General features: G+C 37.9%; 1 protein-coding gene across 3 annotated transcripts in view; it reads left to right on the top strand.

The window, feature by feature from the left end:
• LOC130432065 (collagen alpha-1(XIX) chain) overlaps nucleotides 1-26,569 on the top strand; it is a 123,250-nt gene that overhangs the window by 18,079 nt on the left and 78,602 nt on the right. For all 3 annotated transcript variants that reach the window (XM_056761298.1, XM_056761297.1, XM_056761296.1), the window contains exons 9-13: nucleotides 10,603-10,656; nucleotides 14,991-15,026; nucleotides 17,756-17,785; nucleotides 19,224-19,250; nucleotides 19,573-19,626. In XM_056761298.1, coding sequence (XP_056617276.1) covers nucleotides 10,603-10,656; nucleotides 14,991-15,026; nucleotides 17,756-17,785; nucleotides 19,224-19,250; nucleotides 19,573-19,626 — 201 coding nt within the window. The remainder of the gene's footprint in view (nucleotides 1-10,602; nucleotides 10,657-14,990; nucleotides 15,027-17,755; nucleotides 17,786-19,223; nucleotides 19,251-19,572; nucleotides 19,627-26,569) is intronic.

Here is a 26,569-nt window from a genome sequence, read left to right as displayed (position 1 = left end):
TAAGAATGTGAACCTCTATTCTTAGTTTCGTGCTTAAATCAAGAAAACATTTTTGCCCACCCCTCCAGGCCCTGTGTCAGTCACTGAACAAACAAACCAATCAAGAAGGGAAGGGCAAAATAAAGCTCCGCCCTAAAAAATATATTTTCATAAACCGTTTCACTCGGATAAATGCCACGATGCGGGAAAGAAGTCAATCGCAAATTCCGTTTCACGCTGACTTTAAGCAAATGTGTTATTCTTTTCCTGTGCATTTTTACTGGAAGCCGTTTGGGACAAGTCTAGTATTTAAGTCCCAGTGAGATTAAAAATGACAATCCTTCTTTTTCATGAAATATTGCAGCATTTCTAGTAAAATATAGAATAGTATAGCTTATCAATGTGGGTTATTTTCTTTTTAAAATTCATGTTCTCTCATAATCTTCAATTAAAATCTGAAAATCCTGACTTTAATCCTTCTTTTTATACTTAAAATCCACAGACCTTTTATTTAATAATTAAGACATCACTTTCTACAGTCTTTCTAATGCCCGCATGATCTCTTCCCTGCGTCATCATTAGAACGACATCTTTTTGTACTATGGTGGCCACCGTCGTGTTTGGACTGAGCGATTCCATGCAACTCTATAATACAACGCTAGTGGCCGCTGTAAATCAAAAAACTGCGCCTTTACTGCTAATTTATTTTTATTAAAAAGAAAAAAAATCAATTTGATTTCACTGTGGCTTTAATGTCATACACACATGGTTTTTCATGTAGCATAGTGAGACATTTGTTGTGTGGTGTGTAGTGGAAAGTCCTTTACATGAGTGCTTAAAATGTTCTTTAATGTTCTTTAACGTGTCTCGTGAGTGCGCATTGTAAGAAAGCTTGTTGACATTGTGTAGAAGCTGACATCATTATTGTAGCAATCAAAGTTCACCAGATGAGTGCTTTGAACAAACGCAGCCAATTTCCCCTCTTGACAGCGCATGGAGTCTTTGAGATTGATTTAAAAAACCACAGGCATCAGAATGGCCTTCCACACCTGAGGAGTATTTTTTTTTCTCAGGCAGTGGAGCTCCATCAGCGATGTATAATCTGCTAGAAAGGTTTATTTTATCCTGGGGTGCATCGAGAGTGCTCAAATCAGATTACAGCGATGGGATTCCTTCCAGTGAGGTGGGATTAGATGGTGGCAGACCATATGGGATAAAGCCTCTGGTTTCTTTACTTCCACAAGCTTTATACAGGTGCGAGCTGTTCACTTCTGGACTCTTAATCTGAGACTTGCAAGGCGGAATGAAAGGCTTTGATTGGAGGGAATTATTTCCTGGTGGCCATACAAGAAAGCCCACCGGAGAACTGCCCTACCGTAGCTACTAGAAAATGAAAGTTGAAGGATCTAGAGAGGATCAGTACAAATACGTTTTGTTGATTTGTAAAACTGATATTCCTTTCACAACTAGTTTCATGGTTAACCTACATTGTCTGGATCACAGATCATTGCAGGTGAGAAGGTAAATGGCCTCAGTTTATCACCTCAACACACTGAAAATTCCCATTCAGATTTCTATTTCATTCTATTAATGTTTGATTTGCCTGCACAACGCCGTTTCTTATTTGTGCTGGCGTAGTTCTCAAATCAAACAGTCTTTTCTTTTATGCTTCTCTTATTGCAGTGTTATCTTAATACACAACTGCACATTCATACAAACAAACAAACACATGCATATTTGCATAGACAAACTCACACACAGTATCTAGGATACCAGTGGTACTCTCCGGTACTCTCCGGTGTCCGGATTTTATATTGCCAATCAGCTGTATTCATATTCATGGCCATGTAAATCACTGTAGACAGATGGGCACTTTAACATGCTGTGATTAAGAATGTCCAGTTCATAATTATCTAACTGTGATCAGGCCAATGAGCACACAACTAGAGAGAGAGAGAGATAGAGAGAGAGGGGCATAGAGAGATTCAGTTTCGTTCACCCGTGGAGATGCACTTTGTGTAGTGTAGAGAGTGAACTGTAATTATGAGTCCATGTTGAAGCACTAAAACAGGCCATTGTTCAGTAATGAGATTCAATTAAAGTGTTTCAGTAAACACTTATACACAGGGTGGCTTACAGTAAAGAATCGAGGTTGTGAGTCATTCAGGATTGAATAAGAATGGCTTTTAATTGCCAGTTCAGTGCATGTATTGGAATAATTTTGGATGCAGGCAGCATTGAGAAACAGAGCGTTCTGGGAATAAATTATCATAAATATTTTCAAGTACAATTAATTGCAAATAGTTGCTTTTGCAGCAGAACCAAATATGTTGTGTTAAATTTCTTTGTAAATTTCTTGTAATGAATAGAGCTTTTTTCAATATTGCAATTATCAAAATATCACAAATGTGAATATTGCAATGGCGACACTTTAAAAACTGTTGTGTTAGTGGTGTCTAGTAAAGTACAACATATTTTGTGTTACTTTTTACTTTGTTTATTTATTTACCTCACGAAATGTGATAACACATCCTATCTTTGTTTGTAAAGTTGGTATTATTGTATTAAGCGGTGATAGTATAACTTAGTTTATCATTGAATAGCCTTTAGTGCTGATATTTTGTTATAAATACGTAAATAAAACATTTAACAAATCCTTTTTGAGAGTGTTGCAACTACTAAAACTTACCATGAATGCAAAATATGTTTGTTATATAATTTTCAATTGGTTGATATTTTGATATAATTAGTATATGTTTTAGAAACTACGAGCGTGATCATATCGCATAATAATGCATATCGCATAATTTAGCTTATTATAGCATATTCGAGTTTCCTTAAATATCATGCAACCCTAGCCAAGACCAGTTCGACTCATGAACTAAAAGGGAGTCGGTATTCTTCAGTTGTGAATTTTTCCAAACCTTGTAAAGATCGGGATATTTTCATAGGCGTTGAGCATACTTTGTTTCATGGCGTTTCCGAAACCAAATCTCTTGGACTGAATCTCATATGAATCAAACGTAAGTGAGAGTTGTCGTGACATCTAGTAGAATCTCATGCTCAGCAAGGTGCACATAGTTTCAGACATTCACACCACTGTCACACATTAGTGTCTGTTGAGATCCAGCATGCAGCTGTCTATCTCACCTGTTAGAACGTGAAGCATATTTGACCTTCATAGATGGAGGAACATTTATTTCAATGGTAATGTTGCCAGTGGAACTGTTGACACAGTGAGAGTACGAGTAATGCGATTGGCAGTGCTTTGATTTGGTCTTTTGACGTATTGATTTTTTTTATTCAAGCCATGCCTGTGATATCATTGGAACATCTTATGAATGAAATTGCTGAGATCTTTATTAAGGAAATATAAATGAGAAGCGTGGGACAGGGAAGAAATCTCTACTTTTACTTTTATGTAAAGCAACTTGCATTGCATTACAGGAACACTCTCCATTTAATCTTATTTATCTCTAAGAGAAACAATTGTGAATTAGTAATTCTGCTTTTAAATGAGAATGGAGCAATAGTTTAAAGAAACGGTTTTGTTTAGATTTGTGCTCATTAAACTAGTCACTAGTGTATTGTCATAACAGACACACTCACAAAAAGTCTGTTGCATCATGCCAAGACTAAAGTCTATGATTATATTTTAATTATGCTACATCATAAAGAAGATTCTGTCTTTGTTTCATCATTATAAAAAGTTTGTTTACAAGGGCGAAGTCTTTAAATTCTTTTTTTTGTCTTTTGAAATTAGAACACATGAAACTAAATCTTATTATTTTTTAATCAATTCATTGAAAAACAATCTTCTTTGTACCTTAGTACTTTTTTACTATATTTTTGTTTGTCATGGCATTTTCATGTAGTTTTTGTGTCAAGGCATAGTTTAATTTCCATACGAGAGAGGAATATAGGACGAAAAGCATATTGCTTGCATAATACTTTCATCTTTTTGGACAACTTTGAAATAGTTTTCATAACGGATCAGACACAGAACTTCAAGCGCTTGTCATCTGTTATTTTGGAGACTGCCTGTGTTTTCTCCACCCAGAGACATTGCCAAGGGTACAGTGCCCCATCCTTGATTATATTGCAGCAGTGACAGACAGCTTTATGGCGCTCCTGACAGATTTGGCCATACTTTTGGGGGGGTGTTTGGAGTGTTCGGCCTCCCATGTCATGCAAGTGGCCATCAAAGTGCCAGAAAAACACCAAGATCAGATCGATATATCAGACAGTGATATGAAAATGAACTCTTTCACCAGACTGCAGTTACTCTGGAAGAATTATGGGGTTGAAGGGAAGACATCCGAGTTCTTTGTATGGAGCAAACTTTGAGTTTCCTCATGTTTAGCATGGTTGGTTTTTAAGGGAAGTCGTCACACTAGAATGTTTTGTAAGGAATGTTTTTTTTTCTTTACAAAAACATGTTTTAGATCATGTTTTAACAGTTTTTCTGGTCTGGTTTACATCCTCATGTGATGAAAGTGTGTTGCTTACTTTAGGGGGCCCTTCCACGTTTTTCCACCTCAGATGTTATGTAGAGACTTTAATGGTCACCAAAACACTTTACTTCTTTGGTGATGGAAATTCCCAAGGAATAATCAATGAGTCAAACAATTTATTCATTGTGCCATTTTTGCTACGTACATACTTTTTACTAGAAGTAAATATTTAAACTTGATTGGATATGACAAAATAAAATTATTTTGGGGATATTTAGATTGGCTAGATGATTTTTCTGGATAGTAGCATGTCTTACATTTTTTTCGTGAAAAAAAGTTATTTAATGGTTTATTTCTGAATGTTTGGCCATTCAAAGTTATATGGAGGTTCAGTTTTGCATTCAATATTTTTTTATTTACAATTCAAATGATTCTATAAATTATTTATTGTGTTTTCAATGTTAAAGTATTTGTATATGATTCATATCTGAATATAGGATATGTATCACCTCTTCAAAGCTCGTGTATGTGTTTGACATAGTGTACAAGCCGTTTTAGCGAAGACAGGCATGTTTGTAATGGTATTAACATTACGTCTGTGCGAGATTTGCATTTGGTTAAGAATGTGAGGGTGCAACATCAGATACGGAGCACAAAGATTACTTTGACATTTCCTTGGGAAAAATGAAATCCTTTAAGCAATGAATGGCCATTTCATGAACGTGATTGACAGATGCATTGTAGAAAACAGCGGTCAAGACTTTTGAGTTACTGTCTGTTTAAAAGGCTCTGCTTGAATAGAAATGTCAGAGCAGCCTGATTTTGTAAGTATAATGGAGGCATTTTTTAAAGGTTCCTCATATATATATATATACATATTAAATTTATTAATAGGGTCAAGGGCAATCACATATAATATGTTGAGAAGTCAGAAAGTTTCTAGGCATCGTTCTATGGCAACAAAGTCCTTGGAAATCACAGATAAATTTTAGTCTTGATTTGTATTTTGACTACAGTATTACAATGGGCTGGGGTGCTCGTGCACTGATTTTGTTGTTTGGTATTTTGCATTTAGATACTTGTTTATCCTTGGTCCATCCTTTGCCTATCTGTATTTGATGCTAAAATTGACTAACTCCTGAATTTGAGACATGTGAACCTAATTTGTTAATGTTCCCCAATCCCATGTATGTGTTATGATGATGTGTGTGGTCTCATGCTGTGTATTTTTACTACAGTATGGTTGTCAGTGTGAAAAGGAAGCTGATGGAGAACCCGGTCCTGTGGGATCACCCGAGAGAGAAGTAAGAAACCCGATTGAACCGCAGTACCTCAAGACATTTGCTATCATTTACAGAAATCAATGCATTCTAATGGCTTGCTAATTTAAATCTTTCCAAGTCAATAGCTAATATCTGAGGCCCACCGGGGTTACATGAGATGGGGGAATGGAATGTGGATGACGGCGTGTATCGTTAGTCTGACATGAGACCGCTGAGAGACTTACATGGCGTTGAGCATAACATGGCCTGGTAGAGTAACAGTATCTTCTAGAACATGACAGGGTACGTTTAGCGTTGATATAGATAGATTTTGTATGCTTCAAATGGATGCAAAACATTTGTGGATTGCTTAATTGGTGGAGAAAACCGTTTTTATATGAGAAATTGCTTATAAAAATGTACTTTTAATTATTTGCAGAAATACCACAGTAACCTGAAATTTATCGTTTACAATTTATGAAATTTTAAATCAGATATTTGTAATAAAACTGGTTGCGGCAGTTTACCTCCAGTTAAAATATAGTAATGGTTATTTTTCATAAGGCCATTAATGCCTGTTTGGATTGCTTTTGTTAGTGTCGGAGCGTTTCGGCATGTTTTTTTCTTTTGTGATGTTTTTCAGAATGTTTCAGAATGCATCATTCTGTGCTGTGCTGCTTCAAAGGTTTGTGGCATTGAATCGCTGAGCAAATGGAAACTCATAAAAAGCATTTCCTGGCGTAACCCCCTTGGCATTTGTGGGCCAGCTTGCGAGATATCTCTGTTACTCTACTGGATCTTGTTCCAAAGGTCTTTGAAGGCCTGCCATTCAGCATATCAACAGTTCTCTCTACTGAAAACATGTACACCTCAGAGACACAACGTGCTCATCCTGATGGGAATTTAAATGATATCCTCATTAAAAAGTGGAAAAACTGTTGTTGAGAGTGCTGCTGTAGATGTTTACGTTAAAGGGAACGAATTTTTAAAAGTCCAGTGTCTAAATTTTAGCAGGATGTAGAGGTGAGGTTACGAATTGCAACCAACTGCTTACTCCGTCGCTTGCCCCTCCCTTTCGAAGCACTACTGCTTCTTTGCCGAAGGATATAACTTATTCATGATCCAATAGTGGTTGACTTCGTTGAGTCTGGGGTATAAATCCATGCATCCCATGCAGAGATTGTGCTAAACACACCAACCTATCAGTCTCAGATGAGTCCACAACAGAAGGGTTGTGTTTTTTGACTGTCTGTAATGTGTGTTTGTAATATGTCTATACGCCTCTTTGCACATCTGTGTGTGTTTGTGTGTAACTGGGCTCCATACTGGGAAGAAGCCAGATTGTGTTGTGAACTTGTGACCTGGCCCCGCCGCATCCAGGACACGCTCTGCGCTACATAATTATCAGGCGAGTGAGCATAGATCCCTGCGGTATTCTGACCTCTCGCCGGAGTGAAAGGTAGAACAAGAAAGGGACGCGGCCCTGATTCTTACTCATCATCCACCTCTCCTCTCGTGCCACAATGCCCAGAGCGAGCAGAGGCTAACTATGTGCTCCGTCTCTCCCGCCTCACTCCTGGGGTCAGAACAGTCTGTAGGCCCGGAGCTCAATACAAGTCCCTTTGAACAGGAGGGGAGGCAGCTTTTCTTAACTGGGGTTGCTCTCGGGGAGGTTGGACTACAAAGAAAGGTGAGCTCGGTTCCCTGAAGGTGTCATTAGATTGTGCCAAAAGCAGAGCGGGGCGCTCTCCAAAGAGCCCTCAGAACATACATCATTTAAAAGCAACCTCGGGCTAACCTCCATGACACCGTCCCAATGTGAGCTTCTCTTCCACCTGCATTTTCACAGATCCACGATGCTGATCAAGTTCAAGTGCTAAATCTTAGTTACATCTGTCTCTTAAACCTCGAAGTCAGAGATTGGGCCAGGAAAGATAGGCATTTCCAGAAATAATGGCTTGCTGGATTTAGGCTTTTGAAGCCGGTGTATTTCACTTCTGTGCCAGCTTGGGTACTATTGTTTTGTTGTTCATAGTATAAAGTTGGCAGTGTGCACAACTTGTCTTTGGTTGCCATGACAAACTGCTTTTGATGTTTGTAAGTTTCTTTCGATAAAACCATCTGGTAAATGAATAATTGAGAATGTAAATTCAGGCTGCATACAGTTTTTAAAAGTGAAACAACCACTGTACGCAATAACTATAAATGTGCAAAACATCACCATAACGCTGTGACCTCATAACGCACTAACCAAAACTCAGTCATATAAAATGATTGTATTTATTTTTCATTATTTTTGTGTCTAGTAAAGGAAGTGAAATAAAAAATTATTCATAGTCAGTTGTAGTTCTGTGGCTTTTAAAACATTATCTGTTTGAGCATCCCAGCATGGCAAAAGTGACATCAGAAGTAGAATGTTAAAATGATTGCATGGTGGTATATAGACGGTTTTGCGGCAACAACATAAAGAAAACATCATGTGTCATCAACACTTCTTCTTGGTTTCTTTTGCTTGTTATCAGAAATAATCTACAGGCACTCTATTGATTGTGTAGCAAAAGTTAAGGGCGAATGCGCAGTAATGTTTGTTTATGTTGTCACTTTGAAACCGTCTGTTGTGTGTTACTTTTTCAATGCACTTGGAATATAATGTACTGTGAACGGTCAATTTATTGGCAAAACGATTATTCCAGCATTTCAACTTTTGTGTTCCCAGTGTGTTTGCGATGTGAAAAACAATTCAACGAGAGCTTGTACATAGTGCCATAAGTTTTGGCTGAACTTTCCTCTAATAAGACTTCTTAAAATGTGTTAGATTAGTAAGATAAATGTCATTCGAAAGAGGATATTTCAAACCCAACTGTTGAGTCTCATAGCAGGACGGCTGATCTGAGAGATGAGTCACATTCAAGCATCTTATTAGTATTGATCTTCTTTTATGGAGCCTGGCACTAGATTACGGTTCTTGCTTATGTTTTGCCAGGGGACACGGCGAGCTTTCGCTCGACCGTCATGACCAGTCTCGCCATCATAAGAGTTTATTAGTCACATCTCTAGCTGTGAAACTAGGAGACAAGATTAAAAAAGAGGCGAGCCGCTCATCTGGGCCTAATATAATTCAGTATTAATAGTCTCACTCGAAGGCTTAACTAAGACAAATGGTTGTGTTTGGAGGGCCGGCGGCTCCTCCGACCTAAGTATCCCCTGACTTATTTCACAATTCTTTCTCCCTATAGCTGCTGGTCTTGATGTGTCACTAACAAGAGCCGCTGTAAATTTAGCCTGTCGATACCTGTCAGGCCTCATTTATCAGCCCCTCCGCTCTGCCGCTTTTCCCTCTATCACCTTTTTTATTTCTCTTTTTTAAACTATCCTCTCTCTCCTGCTTTTAGCACTGAGAGTTTTGACTTTGCCTCTGGTTTTGCCTTATCTCCAATCAGATTCCCTCTCAAAAAGACCTGGCAGGAAGGTGATGGGAATGCTAATCCTGGCTTCAGCCGGAGGGCTTGCGTGGGTGTGGGTGTGCATTTAGCCGTGATTTCCAACCTTTTCCTCAACTGGGCCACTTAAGTGCCGCAAGCGAGTCTGGCGGGTTGCATCTTTGTGATTTTAAATATGATTTTAATAATAGACTGTTATACGCAAGTTTTATATTATTATGAAACATACAAATTGACATTTGTTTATTTTTATTTATTTATTTTCACAGTATTCTTGGAAATCAGTAGAGCCTCGATAGAATGATATTATATTGACATTTGAATTATTATGCAATAATATCTTATGTTTTTCGTACAGACTTTGGTGCAAAGCATATATAAATTCTTATTTTGGGTTTTATTGTTCATTTTGAGTTTTAGTTGAACAGAAATATTTGTGATATTATGCTAAAATATATGAAGAGTTTGGTTCCAAAATGAGATTTAAAAATGTTCAGAAGTCATGTTTTTTTATTGTGCATTCCAATTAATATCCATCAAACTGCAGTTGGTTTGTTTTGATTTAAGCACAATAAAACACAATAAAAACATGATAACTTTTGATTGATGATTTTAGATCTTTTTTTCTAAACTGAGTTATCTCCTGTTGGAACCAAACTCTTTAAATTTTACCTTCTCATGGTTTTGGTCTGATACTATCTGTCTATATATCTGAATAGTGTATATATGGTATACATATCTATACAGTAGTACAGGTTATACGTTTGGAAACGATTGACTGAATCGTTTCTAATAATCTTAAAAATCTTTCATCTCAAGGTAAACGCTTAAATGATTGAAATTACTTTTGTAGACAAAATTTTAATCGTGCCAACATATCAATTTATCTCATTATAAAGCTCAAATGTACTTGCATTTAAAAATGGCCAAATAATGAAGAAAAAAAGTTCTTGAAGTCTTTCAAAATCTGAAAATTGAAGATTTATTTTCTTATACCTCTTTTTTAACCGTATAGGTTGTGTGCCCACATAGGCTGCGTGTCAAATCAATCCGATCATCAGAAATGGTTTCTTGTCACGAGTTCAATCTTATTTTGTTTGTTTAATTGGTGGGTGGCAGGCTAAGAACGCACGGCTCACATCGAGCAATTTCCGCTAATCTTTCACTAAGAAAAGTGCAGAAGGAAAGAGAAGAGATTTGTCATTTAAACGAGGCCACCTCAACTCCCTCAGATACTCGCTGGCAGAGATAAGCTGCAGCGCTTCACTGCACGCTCTCCAGACATACAGCATGATTTTTACTAAAAGATTGCTCAAGTGCTTCCCTGCTGAATTCATAACTAGGGGGAAGACAAACTGATACATCGTCCCCTCGCTGGAAGGATTGTACACCAAGTTGTCTTGTCTGGATGCTGCTGGGAATTTGACCCTGTGATTAAACCAGTCGCTGTCTCTTGTGTCTCCTCAGGGTTTGAAAGGAGATCCTGGACCTGAAGGCCCCACTGGTCTTAAAGGTGATAAAGTAAGTCTTCCAACACGTTTGATTTAATGTAAAAAGCATCTATACACACTGCTTCACTGTCCCAGGCTGTCTGTCTATGATCTTAGGGTTGTTTTTCAGCGAATGTGTTGTTTAGAGTGTGTTTTATATGTGCATTGAAGACCACACGCATATATTAAGATAGAAAACTAGTTTTGTCAAATCGATTAATCGTTATTAATCGATTCCGAAATAAATATTGGTTTTTATATAATATAGACTGTTTGAATCGGTCTGTGTTTGGTTGTAATATAGTTTATTTTGTATTTAATTTACAATAACATGAATTTATAGTAATATTTTATTGTATATCAATTATATTCAGTAATTATATAAAATATAACTATATATATATATATAAACAGTTATTGTTTTTTGTGGAAGTCTACCGGAAGTTAAATTTAGTCCACTTAACTTGTTTTTGTTTTTTCCGCTGAAACAGTCTATATTTATATGTGGGTATATAACAATTTTACATACATATCTATATATTTGTGTGTAAAATAAATATATACTTCTCATTTTTCTTATTAATAGACATACACATATATATTTATGTACATATAAATATACACGCCACATATTATATTTACCCAAACATTTATTTTAAAATTGATAACACTAATGAATACTATAAAAACAATATTTTATATATGTTTTATATTTAAGTTATATATATAGGCTTTACACTACCCGTCAAAAGTTAAAGATCACTCACTAATTCTTTATTTTTTTCACATTTTCGAATAATACATTGGTAAACTTCTCAAAACCATGCAATAATACAGTTGTAACTTTGGGAATCATGTTGTGACTAAAAGCATTCAAAATAAACAAACTCTACGTTCTATTTTAGCATATTTAAATTAGTCACCCTTTGACTAGAATTTGCAAAATCGTTCTCTTGGCATTTTAGCCAAGCCAGCTTTTTGATGTCTCATCCTGGGATGCTTTTTAAACAGTATTGAAGGAATTTCCATTAATGCTGTACCCTTATTGGCTGCTTTTTATTCATTATTTTCTCCAAGTAGTCCATTTCAAACGATGTTTTTTTTATAAAGAAATGAATATGTTTGCACAATTATATTTTTTTCCATACAAATAATTTCAAGCATTGAAACATTCACCTTCAGACTAAAAGATTTTTTAAGAGGAAGAGAAACATTTTTGTCATGTGATCCCAAAGTTTTGACCGGTAGCCTATGTATTATATTTTCATTTTAACATTCAGTTAAAGCACAATATTGATAAATGGGGAGAAACTAGTCATGCATTTCAGCTCTGTGCACAGTCCAAAAACAGACATACGTTTTCACAGCATACTGTGTTCTTTCATTTCTCATATATTGTAATGCAGTGCCATATTTCATCAAACCCAAGACAGGCTTTGTCACTAACTGTCTGAATCGCTCATCTCATTCAGAATGAAAGAGGTTTATTTATAGATTCTCATACAACAGGCTTGATTTACTAAAAACCTCAAAGAAGCATGACCACTGATTGGACAAAGAAATACGTCTGTATTGAATCATTGATCTTGTTGGTTATATTGCTCGTGCTGAGCAGGAAATGTAGCACGTAGCTCAGTAAATCAGACATGTGGAATGCTGCTGGAATTTGTGAGATGGAAAGCCAGTTTTATTATAGCATGTCAAATGAACCATCTGACATGTATATGTGGCAGGGAAAACCATAATGCATGAGGACAAGAAAATAAGAAAATGTACCGGTGCTTGGATTGAATATTTATATACAGGGAATGTTGTAGAGTAAGCTTTATTGACAGCTTCAGTGGCAGGTTGTACATTACATAACATATGAATTTCGATCTGTCCTTCAGTTTGGAAAAATGAACAGGAAAAGTATCTTAAAACTAATGCACTTTTAGTGGAAGTTTAAGACTTCGGAATGTATCTGTCCAATTTAAAAAGCTTTGGATTCATTAAAGGGACATTTCATCCAAATTTTGTCACTCTTGAGTTGTTCCAAATCTGTATCAATATCTTTTTTCTGATGAACACAGAGAAAGATATTTGGAAGAATGCTTGTAACCAAACAGATCTTGGCCACCATTGACCACCCTAGTAGGACAAATGACAATATAGCCAAATGTGCTCAATAACTGTTTGCTGTCCTATATTCTTCAAAACCACTTATTTTGTGTTCAACAGAAAAAATAAATTTATACGGCAAATTTTCATACTCTGATAGTCAACGGTGGCCAAGAATTGTTTGGTTACGAGCATTCATCCAAATATCTTTCTCTGTGTTCATCAGAAAAAAGATTTGAAACAACTAGAGGGTGAATAAAGGATGACAGAATTATCATTTACAGCTAAACTTTTCCTTTGTCACATTAATGTTACTGCTCAAAAACAGATTTTTGTAAATTTTTAATGGATTGCAGTTTTAATGTTTTCAACTGGGGCGCAATGCTTTGCATAGACTTCCATTGAAGGTGCCTTTCTGAAAACACAACTTTCTGATCAACACTAACAATTCGTCATCATTCACTCACTCTCTTGTCATTTCACATCTGTTTGAGTTTCTTTGTTCTGTCAAACACTCAAGACGTGTTGAGTTGTCTCTGTGGCTTGCGTCCATACAATGGAATTCAATGGGGGCCAGTGATGTTTGGTTACCAGTGTTCCTCAAAATATCTTCTTTCTTGTTCTGGAGAAGAAAGAAAGTCAAACAGATTTGGAATGACATGAAGATGTGTAAATTGGGAAAGAACTTCCACTTTTGGATGAGCTGTTACTTTAAGTTGTATTGAATCCATAACACTGCCTTCCACATGTTTAAGCTCAACCGATATGAGATTCACACCAGGAAAGATGTGACCGCAGTGAAACAGCACGTAGAATAGAGCTTTCTGCTCTGATATCTGATTCCCAGGCTCCCACAGACACGCTCATGCACGCACGCAGTCCACAGCGGGACCGCTTTTTCAAACAATAGATCAAATGTTATTCTCTAATTAGCAGCCATATTACCCCATGACTTTTACAGTTCTCTCTCTTATTTGGGTTCCTTTGTTTGCCCGTGCTCATGTGTAATTGTCAATGCTGTGTTTTCAAGCCTTGAAGTTCTAATGAGCTCCTCTGTGTTGGAGCAGATAATAACCGGTTTCTTCTGTTTTTATCTCATCTCCCAGTCAGAGAGAAGGTGGGCGGATGGGAGAAAAGACTGTAGTTGGAATTAAACCCTACAGTCGGAAAGACACGTCATTCTCTTCAAACGTACAACCACTCTCGATATCTGCGAGCATGAGAAGTTCACTTCTTTAAGTTTCGGCGAAGTTTAATGTTCTTGTGGATTTAGATTCAATTTGTGGAAGGCTTTGCATGTTTTTGTCTAGATTTTGACTGACGTCGATGTCGTATTTCTGAAGCTTGAATTTTAGGAGAACGTATGCTCAGATACGGTGTATGAGTCATCGTCACTCGGTCTATTATAAACCTTCTTCGGCATACAGTATGACATTACTCATGCTACTGCTCCAACATCTTTTGTCAACATCATATTTCACTTGAAGGGATAGTTCACCCAAAAATGAAAATTCTGTCATCCCTTACTTCTCATGTAAATGTCATTTAAAACCTGTAGGAGTTTTTTCTCTGCAGAAAACAAAAGACGATATTTTGAAGAATGTTAACTGGCCCCCATTTACTTGCATTGGTTTTGTGTTCATACAGTAGATGTTAATGGGGGCCAGTGCTATTCGGTTAGCAACTATCTTCAAAATATCTTGAAGGTTTGATATGACAAGAGGTTGAGTAAATGATGTTTTTGTGTGAAATATCACTTTAAGGCCATGAACACACTTGACGTCTTTTTTGACAAGAAAAGGTTGACAAACACGCTTTTTTAGCAAAAAGAAAAGCTGGCAGCATTTGTGCATAAAGGCAGCTCAGTACACAGGATTCATGTGGTGAGGTGGCATTTAAAAAAAAGCTTGTGACTTTTTTGGAAAACACAATTTGTTCTATAGGATTATAATGTAAAACAAACGCTTGCAGCTTCAAAGAAGTCAAGTGTGAACACGGCCTAAGTGTGTTTTATCTTCTTTAGGCAATCTCATTTGTCCTTGTATATAAAAGCAGGCCTGCTGTAGTTTTTTCGATGTCTGGTTTTGTTACCTTCTATTGTATATTTCTGAGGATGTGAGCTCTTTTGCTCCAGAGTGAATGTTTCAGATGTCTCGCTGCATTATTCTTAAAGGAACAGTTAAACCAAAATGTGAAGTTTTGTCATCTTTTACCCTCTATCATTTGTCTTCTAATATCTGCTAAATTTGTCTGTCTCTCTTGCAGGGTGACCCTGGCTCGCCAGCTCTGGGAACTCTCTCGGTACGTTTACCTTAGTTACAACGCTGCAAAACTGCATGACACAACAGTTTTTGCCTTGTTTTGAATGAGACTCATAAGAGGTTTTGCAGGAACTGCATTATGGCAGACTATAGCACTGAACTGAGTGAGTCATTTCTGAGGTTTAGATTTACAGGATTGTGAAACTGATTCTGTGAGAAGATGCTCAGTTCAGCTCTTTTGTTACAAGAGAGACTAGTGAGCATGCATGCATAAAACTTCCCCAATCAAATTTCCTTCTCTTGTTATAATAAGAGTGAGGCTAAAATTCTATGTGAAGTCAAAATTGACCGTATTTCAATTCTTAATACACTATAACAATCCATCTGTGAACCACCTTTATGAAATTACGAAAGCATTTCGTCCAATCGTCCATCAAATTTAATAACTTTCCACCACTTGTTTACGAACCCCCCGCAACCCCTGTGGTGCTGGTGGGCTCTGACCCTACACCGGGACCCCTTCCTGTGTTTTGAGCCAATTATTGCATTTCGCCTAGCTGGCTGTTTTTACACCGTAGAGAGTTCGACTCACATCACAGTGGCATATACTGTATGGTGTTACTTTTAAAAGTGTTTAGAAAGCACCGCAATTACAGGAAACAATGCATCACATGCCGGATTGTTGATCCGTGTGAAGAGAATGCACTGATTGTAATGACACAGCCGTGTGAAGGCGGAGATGCAGGACGTGGTTGCCAGGTCAACTGCTTGCGTGTTATGTGAAGAACTTGTAGAATAGAGCTGTACTCTAAATGTAAATGTAGTTTGAATATTTTGACTTATCAAAGTACATTTTTTTTAGAAGTTGCTTAGATTTTTTGTGTTGGAATTCAATACGGAAGACAACAATTCTTTATTACCCAGAACTTTTTACAGTCGACCAGATAGGTTAAACAAAGTTCTGTCCTGCATATTTGTCTTTTAAAAATTCTGTTTAATTGGGAAGTTTCTCAGTATAGAAGTTTTCAAAGATGTTTCAGATTGACTTTAATTGAAAATGCTGCATTCAGCGCCAGGGAGGTTAAAGATGAGCCAAGATAGGCAGCGCTATGTGTCGCATTACACTTTTTATATAGTTATTATAACACTATTGTTTCCTATCAACAGTGATGTCTGTCACTGTAATATCTCAAGTGGTTTTGTTCTTTCTACCTATTTAAATCCATGATTGACCTAAAGTTTACCACCTACCTTAACACTGCCCAGACAGAAAACATAGTGTTTTGTATAGACTTTAATAAAAAATACCATATTCAACATCCCGAAAACAAAAGTAAATGTGATGCCAAGTAAGAGAAACACATCCTCAGTCAGGTGCGGCCAGCAGCAGTGTGCGCAGACTCTGGAGATTAGACATGTTCTGCAGGTAGAGAGCTAATTATTTTGCACATGTGGGGGACACGTCTGTCAGGTCACGTCTGACACAAAGTGGGACATATGATCGTTGTGTGTGGTGTGATGTTTCGGTAACACCGACCTGTCCCCCTTATGTCACTTAAACAGTAAGCAAACCCCAGCGGAACTATATCAGGCCGTAACGATTATTTACTCGTTCTAATTTTACATTTATGAGGACATACCAGAGATCGAAAAGCATGAGGCGACAACACGCTCCCACATCACCACTCTGTGCTGTAGTCAGCCTGTAAATTCAGTGTGGGTCAAAAAGCATTAGAACAATCTCGGTTTAAAGGCTTTGGTTGAATCTGAACTGGACTTTTTATTCACATAATGTTAACCTGTCGTATTGAATTCTTGTTTTTATTTATTTATTTTTTTTTCTTTTTAGAGTGATGTTACGAATGTTGGCATTCTAGACATGTGTCACTTATACACTCACCTAAAGGATTATTAGGAACACCATACTAATACTGTGTTTGACCCCCTTTCGTCTTCAGAACTGCCTTAATTCTACGTGGCATTGATTCAACAAGGTACTGAAAGCATTCTTTAGAAATGTTGGCCCATATTGATAGGATAGCATCTTGCAGTTGATGGAGATTTGTGGGATGCACGAAGCTCCTGTTCCACCACATCCCAAAGATGCTCTATTGGGTTGAGATCTGGTGACTGTGGGGCCATTTTAGTACAGTGAACTCATTGTCATGTTCAAGAAATGATTCGAGCTTTGTGACATGGTGCATTATCCTGCTGGAAGTAGCCATCAGAGGATGGGTACATGGTGGTCATAAAGGGATGGACATGGTCAGAAACAATGCTCAGGTAGGCCGTGGCATTTAAACGATGGCCAATTGGCACCAAGGGCCTAAAGTGTGCCAAGAAAACATCCCCCTCACCATTACACCACCACCATAATTGCATTAATGAGAAATTGAACAGGTGTTCCCAATAATCCTTTAGGTGAGTGTATTTACGGTCTCTAACATCACAGTTCTCGTCAGTAATGTGACAGTTCATTGTAGAACATTTCAAGTTCTGACTTTCACAAAGCCAGCTCATGAAGCGAATGGCTATTTTTGCAGCTGTTTCCAAGATGTGCTAACGTTTTTAAAAATGCCGTTTGAAAAGTGACACCTCACAGCATTTTAAAGCCATTGTGTTTTAGGGAGGAGATTAAGAGAGGTCATATGTGAGTGCTCGTGTGCTTTTGATGCCTTGTAAAGATATTCCCGTCTTTGTTCTGACTTAATTTATAGCCAATGTTCATTGCCACATCCTTGATTCAAGCACTTCTTTTCTTTCCTGTAGGTTGAAAAGCAAGGTCCAAAAGGAGACCAGGTAAAGACATTCACATTTAGAAATGCGAGACACATTTAGAGAGATCCCAAAATGTAAATTCTGTCACGCCCTCTTGTAATTTCAAACCTGTATGGCTTCCTCTTTTCTGCAGAACACAAAATAAGATATTTTGAAGAATGTTGATAACAGAGAACCGTTGGTCCCCATTGACCAGCATTGGTTTTGTGTCTGTACAATAGAAGTGAATGGGGACCAACATAACATTCTTTGAAATATCTTCTTTTGTGTAAAGAAAGATATAAAATTAGGCACAATAATACTTTTGGCACTTAATTCCTTTTTTAAGTAAAAAAATTTCAGAGGTCTGTTTTATACCAGTGTCTGTTTATTTATTTTATGTACGGTGTATGTATTATTAGAGGACTTGCAAAGTCCCAGTCTCAGTCCTCTCTTTAGTTCAATATTGTATATAGTATGTAAGCATGTGAGTCAGCCATTTTTGTGAATTAGACGCTTAGTCCTATCAAAACCCAATCCTCCCAGCAATTCCGAATGCACTCTTAATACCCGCGAGCAATGCATGCTCACTAAATTTGCTTACTGGAAATGACTTTCAGTCTCAATCCATCAAAAATGGTAGATGACAACATATTCATTATGGTACTGCTGTGCCTTTAACGGGCAACAATGAAGATGCGAGATAGCCATGGGCGTTATACAGTAATGCTGTTGATAAATGCCAGCTTTTTTTGTAATGCGTGACCTTGTAATCATATCACAGGTAATTGAGTCATCAATGTCCTTATCTTTAAAGGATCAAGTATTCCTAATATATTGATGCACACCGTATTTAACCCTTTTGTGCAAAGGGGTCACTACAGTGGACGGCTATTTGAAAAGCTGTTTCTCGGTTACTGAATCCACAACGTTTGTACCGCTAATGCAGTGCGCTGGCAGTTGAGCTAAAGGATTATTTATTAAAGGAATAGTTTAGACAAAAATGTAAATTCATTCATCATTTATTTACCTTCATGTTGTTTAAAACTAGTGTATGATTCTGGAAGATATTTTGAGAAATTTTTAAGTAGTCTTGTGTTCACACAATGGAAGCCAATGTTGCACTCCGTGTTAGGTTTTTAAGCCAATGTGTGGTCAAAAATGGACAAACCCACCCTTTGGTTTGTTCTAACCAATTGTTGAGACAAATAAAAAAAATGTTCAAGTTAATTCAACAACCCAACATATTGTCAAGTGTGTTTGTTTACAAACATTTTTACATTTATTTTGTGTTCTGCGGTAGAAAAAGTCATGGTTTTGGGGTTAACTATCCCTTTAAGCCGCTTATTTTTTATACTATTGGCATATCAGATATTTTTGTGTTTAAATTAAATCAAAATGTAGTACAATTTCTTAGTTTCTGAGTTGAAATCAACCATTTTGTGGATCAACACAATGTTTGTTATTTTTTTTTGCGCAGGGCCTCCAGGGTGTTCCCGGAGAAAAGGTAAGCGCTTCAACCTCCCTTTAATTCGCACATATTCAGATCATTACATTTGCCTTCCCTTCATAATTGCGCCGTGATTGTGCTGTGAACATGCCGTCTTAACATCTGTCTATCAGCACTTTACTAAACGCTGCGATCTAGAGCAGTCCAGACAGAGCCAGCTGCTGTGTGGTCATATTCACATTCATGTTTCTGAATCCGATCATTTAGTTTGAGGTGAATAATGACCGTGAACAGGTGTGAAACTAAAACGTTTAGACCAGCCAGCTTTGTGTACTGAAATGCTCAGAACTACAGCACTGATTTTTCCCTTCCTCCTCAGGGAGATGCTGGGTTACCCGGTCAACCAGGAGCACCAGGGAACGAGGGCAAAAGGGTGAGTGAACGGGAGCAGGCTGCTGCCTGTGTGGGCCAGACCTTCCGTGAGTGTGTGTTTGTGTGACACTAAGGCATATCTTGAAGAATGACACGGCAACAGCTGGAATGACGATGGGAGAGGTCTGTATGGCCTGGCCTTGGGGGAATACTTGAATGCAGTCCCTGGGGGATTTTGAGGATTTAGCCGTAGGGTCAATTGTAGTCCCAAGATGTGTGCTCAGACCAGCCCTGCTGACCATCACAGCTTTTATGTTTTTTGTTCATAGCATAAAAGCTACGTTGCACGTTGCTCTTATTTGAATGACATAAACTGCTGAGGCATTTCACTGGAGGCACGCTAACACCTGTTAGCACAAATGTTATCTCAGCTCCTCGAGTGGTTAATGGCGCTGAATGGTGCGCAGTTGCATTGTCGACTCCCTCGGACGTGATAGAAAGTATTAAAAATGCATGGCAGTCTGATGGAGGGGAACACTCAGGTCCGCCTCAGAGACTGCAAGCAAAGCATTAAACCCATTCAACAGAATGAATGAATATTTATTATAATCCAAAGCCACGTTCACTGGAGTGCCATCATGACACTGTTGGGTATTTTCACTTCAGTGATGGATTGAGTGATGTAGCGTGCCATAGACACCTGGATGGCGCTGCGCTTTATCGAGAATGTTTCCTCGGGAAATGACAGTAAAGTTCTCCGGTGAAGTTTAGGAAGGGTGACTGGATTAAAATCGAGTAATTCTGTGTAAAAAGATGTGATGCACATTTATTGGATTTTAAAGGATGTCGATATTTTTGTTTTATTAAAGTGTTGCTAAGATGGAATCCTCTTAGTTGTCATTAAGTCTTGTTACTGAAAGATTGTCCTGAAAGATTTAGTTAATGACTTGATAATGTAGATTACAGTGCACCAATTATTAGCGAATTGTTGAGTTTTTGTGAGAATAAAGTTTGCGATCATTAATAGTCGAGCCAAAAAGAGATCTTGGAAGTGATGCATTTTAGATATCTTTACACAGGTGAGTTAAGGCTGCCTTTTACCTGCATGACATTTAGGTTACATTTTCAGACTTCTGATTTTACGGGAATTCGTAACTATTTTACTAGGCGGCTAATTCGCATGAATTGGTACAATGGGAATCGTACAAAAATGTAGGATTATGAGAAATTAAGCAATGCTGAAGCCCCTCCCCTAACCACAGCCCTAAACCTAACATGACTGACGCGAAAGCAAATCACATTAAAGCGTACGAATAAGATCGTACAAATTTATAGAAATTAGCCACCTCATAATTTGATTTACGAATTCCCTTGAAATGGTATATTTTTATGCCATTTCTGTATTACATTCACAGCCTAAATGTAACTGTTGTATGCCATTAGTTGTGTTGAGTGCACCTTGCCATCTGTTCTCTTTATGTACCTTGTTAGATGGTACTTTCTGGCTCAGAAATAAAAACAAGTGTACTTTCCAGGCATAAAGCCTCAGGGTTCAGTTTAACGTTTTATAAAACTCTTCTTTAAAACAAGCACAGTGTTGTCGTACTTCTACCTTCGGCGAGATTAAAAGGCCGCTACAAATTTATGACCTTTCCGGAAAAGTTCAGAACACAGTGTCAGCATTTACCAACATGATTCCTCTTTAATTGGTCTGTGTTACAGAAAAAAGGCGTTTAGAGTCGGAGTGCTGTTCCATTGAATGTGCGGTTGGCTCCCCATAAATTCATTAAATTCTTACTTCCCACGCAAGTTTGCAGCATGACTGGATTCTCTTCCGGCTGTCGTTTAAATGAGCGTCAAGTATGTTGTTTTGTCTCAAAAGACGCTTTTTGGCTCCATAAATAAATCTGATCTGAGTGCATGTCTTACCAGCGAGTAGGGATGTGATAAGGTTTCGGGTTATATTTGGCGAGTCACATGCAGTCGGGTAACCTGTTGGGCAGGACTGCGGCACTCTGCAGTCTTGGACGCTATTTTGGGAGTGAAGGGACACAGGACATTATTACAGGCCTTCTAGACGAGTCTCTCACCCAATTAGCAGCTCTCATTTTCAACACAGCCCTCTGTCACAACCCGGCTGTCGTCTTTATGGCACAGGATGTTTTGCAGCTAGCAAGCTTAAAGGAATGTTCAACTTTCAAGTTAACTCAGTCTTAGTGGCAAAAAAAATGTGTACCTCAGGACATATGTTTGAGTTGTACCTTGGTTAAAAAAAATAAGCAAAAAAATAATTTTAATGATGCATTTTAAAGAGGTAGTTCAGCCAAAAAGGAAAATTCTGTCATCATTTACTCACCATCTCGTCATTCCAAACCTGTATGACCTAATCTCTTCCACAAAGCACAAAACTAAATATTTTGAAAAATGTTCTTAACCGAACAGCGACTGCACCTATTCATTTACATTGGTTTTGTGTCCATACCATAGACTGTATAAAATATGGATGTAGTGTCCGTGACGTCAACCGTAGGTTTGCGAAGAGTTAAAACGAAGCCTGAAGTATGCGGAGGCGCTCGTCGCCATCTTGACATCACACATCACTCGCGGATAAATCGAAAATGGGCAAAAAGGCGGGACCTGGTTAGAGCTGAGGCACCTGGTTTGCTGAAACCACTTGTCACTCTAGTGGCCACGCACCTTATTTGCAGAATTTTAAGGCTTAATATAAGTTAAACGGGGAGTTAAAAAAATTCACCCTCTTCAAAGTTGTCACTAAGGGTAAAATTTGATTTCTAGACCTAAATATTTTTTTGTACCAGGCTGTAAACGTGTTTTTTTCTGCTGTAAAGTTGCTCATTTAAACATGGAGCTCAATGAGATTCTGCTCTCTGTTGGTGCCAGTCTCTAGCGGCAAGTCGATAAATTGCAATTAAAGTCACCTCCGTGTTGATTTCACGAGAGAGACCGGAAGATTGCCACTTGGGCCATCCAAACTCAATGGTTGCAGGCCTCTTGGCCTTCCTTGTTATTGGAAGTAATCAGATTACTGACCCCGTTAACATCGACAACAATTATCCGATATTAACACGATAAAGACACTAATCTGATTAAGAATGGACCATGTAAACAGAGCTTTTTGATTAGCTTAATCCGTCTAAACTCATAATCGTAGTAAACACAAATCGAATTATGACGTGTGGAGTACTCCTATTTTAGTCGCATTATCGAAGTGCGGTATACACATGTTCACACCTTAATGGTACTATTACCGGCGCGTAGGAATTGTGGCGGCACTTCGCGACAGTTTACACACACGCACTGCAGTGGACCATCGTTTCGTTTTACTGCAAATAACATGGCTTCAAGCTTGAAAGCACATTCTTGGTCCGACAAGACCAAGAAAGATTCCAACAATTCTAGAAAAAATATGAAACACCAAAAACTGTATGTGGTACCATGGCGAAGACAAACTGTTTGTCGATATATGAAATTATGAAGGGAACTTCGAACTTGATGTATGCCATTAATCAAACTATGTAGTGTAACATGTTAAACGGGAAGGTTCTTAAAGCAAACACCTTAATCGAAATATTAGCTTACTCAGAATAAGGCAAATAATTTGTTCACTGTCGCCATGTAAACGTGGTCACTGTCACCCGCCTTTCGCACAGATGGAGCAAAGACAATATCTCATCATATTTTCAGGAAATTTGAGTCACGAGGTTGAATCAATGTTAACAGAAGCGAGCCGGAAAGCCTTTTATATAGATTTCTTAGCGGAGAGGTCAAAGGTGCCAGCCCTCCTGTGCCATCCGACTGATGAGGTTTACTTAATGATGCCTGAATGTCAATAAGACTAATAACTCAAGTATATAGTAATAAAAGAAAACTAAATAACAATGGAAAGGATCTGGCAGCCGGTGACATGGGGGCTTGTGTTAAATATAAGGATGGAAGATGAGAGAAAGAGAGCGTTTCTCAGACTCGTAATGTAATGTGAACTCACAGTGAAACGTTTAGATGGTATTATATAAGTTTTCAGTGCACAGATACAAATTTGTTTAATAAACTTATTTTCGAACTTGATCGTAGTTTAGCTGCTCTCGTTGGGTCAAATTTTTATTGAATGTGGTTACGTTTAAATATTTTTTAGTGGGGTTTAAGTTTCTATGGCCCGGTTTTACAGACAAGGCTTAAAGCTAGTCCAAGACTAAAATGAATGTTTGACATGATTTAACTGAATATAACTTGCTCAGAAATATCTTAAAATATATCAGAGCCATTGATTTGTCTCAAGCTGCTCACCAGTAATGTATTCTTCTAGGCATTTTTATAAAATCGACATAAATATCTTAATTCAACTTAGGGATAGTTAAGCCATGTCTGTGAAACCGGGCCTAAATAATCAAAATCCACTGATACAGGTGACAATAGTGCCATTTTATGTTGTATTTTTAAGCACAGTTTCACAGTTAAGTTAGCATTTGCTTTTATCCATCGTGGATGCCACTGGCACAGTTTGACATGAGGAGCCAAACTGGACGACTTTGGGACCGTACGACACGCTATAGGAGATCAAACGGGAAGGAGAAGCGCGACGGCGGTTAAAAAATGGATCTTTCTTCTTCCCAAAGGCATAACACTGAAATATTCATCAGTGCTTGGAATGGTGTGCGCTGTTGGCTTCCTGAGCCAGGACGTGGAAAAGCACAGCCGCACGCCATGGCAACACAACTGGCAGTTTACATTACACTTTGTCAACTTGCAACGTCAGCTGACATACATTTGCGTAATTAGTCAGAATGGAGTTGAAGAATGCTGCAGGTTTGTGTGTGTGAGGTTAGGCAAACAAAGTGCATAAAACTCTGTTGTACACCTACGGTAAAGAGACGGTTTTATTAGGAGACAGAAAAGCAACAGCCCACACTTGCATGTTCTCACCCCTAGGCCAAAACATACACCTAGCATGTTCACGTCTACTGTTCTGCCAACATCTCCAACGCTGAGAGGTGCTCTGGCTAACGTACAGGCATGTGTGGGATTTAGAGTAGATGCGTTCACCTCACTCACACAATGCTTTTCACCGCTGGTTTAGCTTGTGACAGACAAATATGAATAAATAACAGCATCACACTTTAATAAGCCGATCAGGATCTGTAGAGCTCATCGCCGTCAACTGAGATGTACGAATCTGCTTTTAACACAACGTGCCAGTGTTCAGTAAAGCTCCCAGATTCTAGGAACTTAACACATAGTTTGGAATCCTCATATTTGAGGCGTGAGAATGTCGTTTTGGCATCGAATGGCAGTTGTCACAGAAGTAATAGATTTATAAAGTTGATTATTATTTCAGTATCACATGAATTTGAAATGGTAAAATATATTTTATTTAATATATATATGTATATTTTTTATATATATATATTTTTAAATATTTATTTTATTTACATTATTTGTGATGGCTTAATTTTGAGTTAAATGAAATTGGCTTTACAGGTAATAAAAAAAAAATTGGTCTGTGGTTGCTGAAACATAAAATAAAGTAACATTTACTTTAAAAGATATATTTTTAAATTATTTAAATTATTGATTTTAATTTTAAATAGGTAGCTGTAATGACTTTTAACAGTCCATATACTTCATAACTTAAGCCTTAAGTTTTTAAGTACAGTCTAATTGGTTTTAAAAGACATTTCAACTTACCGTTAACATTTTTAAATATCTTTACATTGCAACCCTTCAAAATAAATAAGCAATTTCAATGTATATAAACACGTTTAGCCTATATGATAGAAAGTAAAATATTAAGTTAAATTTACCTAAAAAGCCAATTTGATTGTACTTGTGCAGCAAAAAATGTGAATCCACACATTCTTTCAAAATGGAGGGTATTTTATAAACTCATCTTGAATTGCACTAGAATTATTCTCAGAAAAGTTGTGAAATAGCAGCGGGACAGCTGTGGATTTAGATCTAGTCAGGGACGCCTCTGCTCTTGCTTGTATTGGATGTGACGGCGGTGGGCAGAAATTACCTCATGTATCGCTGCCTATTGCCGTGAGGTTGGATCAGCCGGCTTCTTAACGTGCCCCTCATCCTAACAAGCGTGTCAGGGATAGAGGGTGCGTGAGATGTCCGTGATAATCAATAGCTTGTTCGACCTTCTACTCATAGCCTCCGCCTCCACATGGTCCAGATGTACCCCGTTGACATCGAACTTTTCCTGCTTTTCTTCCGTCATATGAAATTCGGAAGAATAGATTGAGATCGTATTGCAATTCGCTGCTGTATCAGATGTGCTCTACTTTGCCATGGCTACTACTTACAGAGTTTCAAGGTTATCTCTGCTTCATTGCTTTTGCTTTCTAGCTGTTTACGTTGCTTGACCTCAATGCACAGTGCTAGTTTCTTCTGCTTTGCAGAAACGCAACTGTGACTTGCAGCGCACAAAATACGCAGACTTGTTTTCTGCTGTGGGACTACAGTACAGGCATCATAATTGCTTCTTTTATCTCTGAAAAACGTTAGTCAGTTAACAAGCGGTATAATGAGTCCACTAATAATGGTAATGCATGTAATTAGTGATTCATGGGCTAATTGTAGTCGAGTCAGAATGGTAATGAAGATTGAAGACTGCAGCTGTAAAAAACGAGCCGTCATTGCATCTGGAAACGTCGGCAGTGCTGTAGTACCTCATCTTTAGCGATCAATGGCCGTCCTCCGTTTGGTCTTTCATCTCAAGTCATCTGTAAAATAACATGACATGTTCGGCCAGAAGAGCAAAGAAGTATGGTTGTTATCTTATCCCATTTTTGATGTGGGATTGTGCTACCTTGGTAAGAAAGCTGTGGCCTGCACGCAATCTAGTTTGTCTCCAGTAGTTGATGTGGAGGAGTTTGATTCCAAAACACTGTGTTCTGATAGTCTTCTCTCTTACACGTGTGGATCAAATATCTGTAGCGGAGTAATACGAAGACTTAATTACTTGGACGCTTCGCTGATCC

Source organism: Triplophysa dalaica, chromosome 11, assembly GCF_015846415.1.
Source record: "Triplophysa dalaica isolate WHDGS20190420 chromosome 11, ASM1584641v1, whole genome shotgun sequence".
NCBI lineage: Eukaryota > Metazoa > Chordata > Actinopteri > Cypriniformes > Nemacheilidae > Triplophysa > Triplophysa dalaica.
Note: the sequence above shows the minus strand (reverse complement) of the source record. Positions and strands in the feature narration are given on the sequence as shown.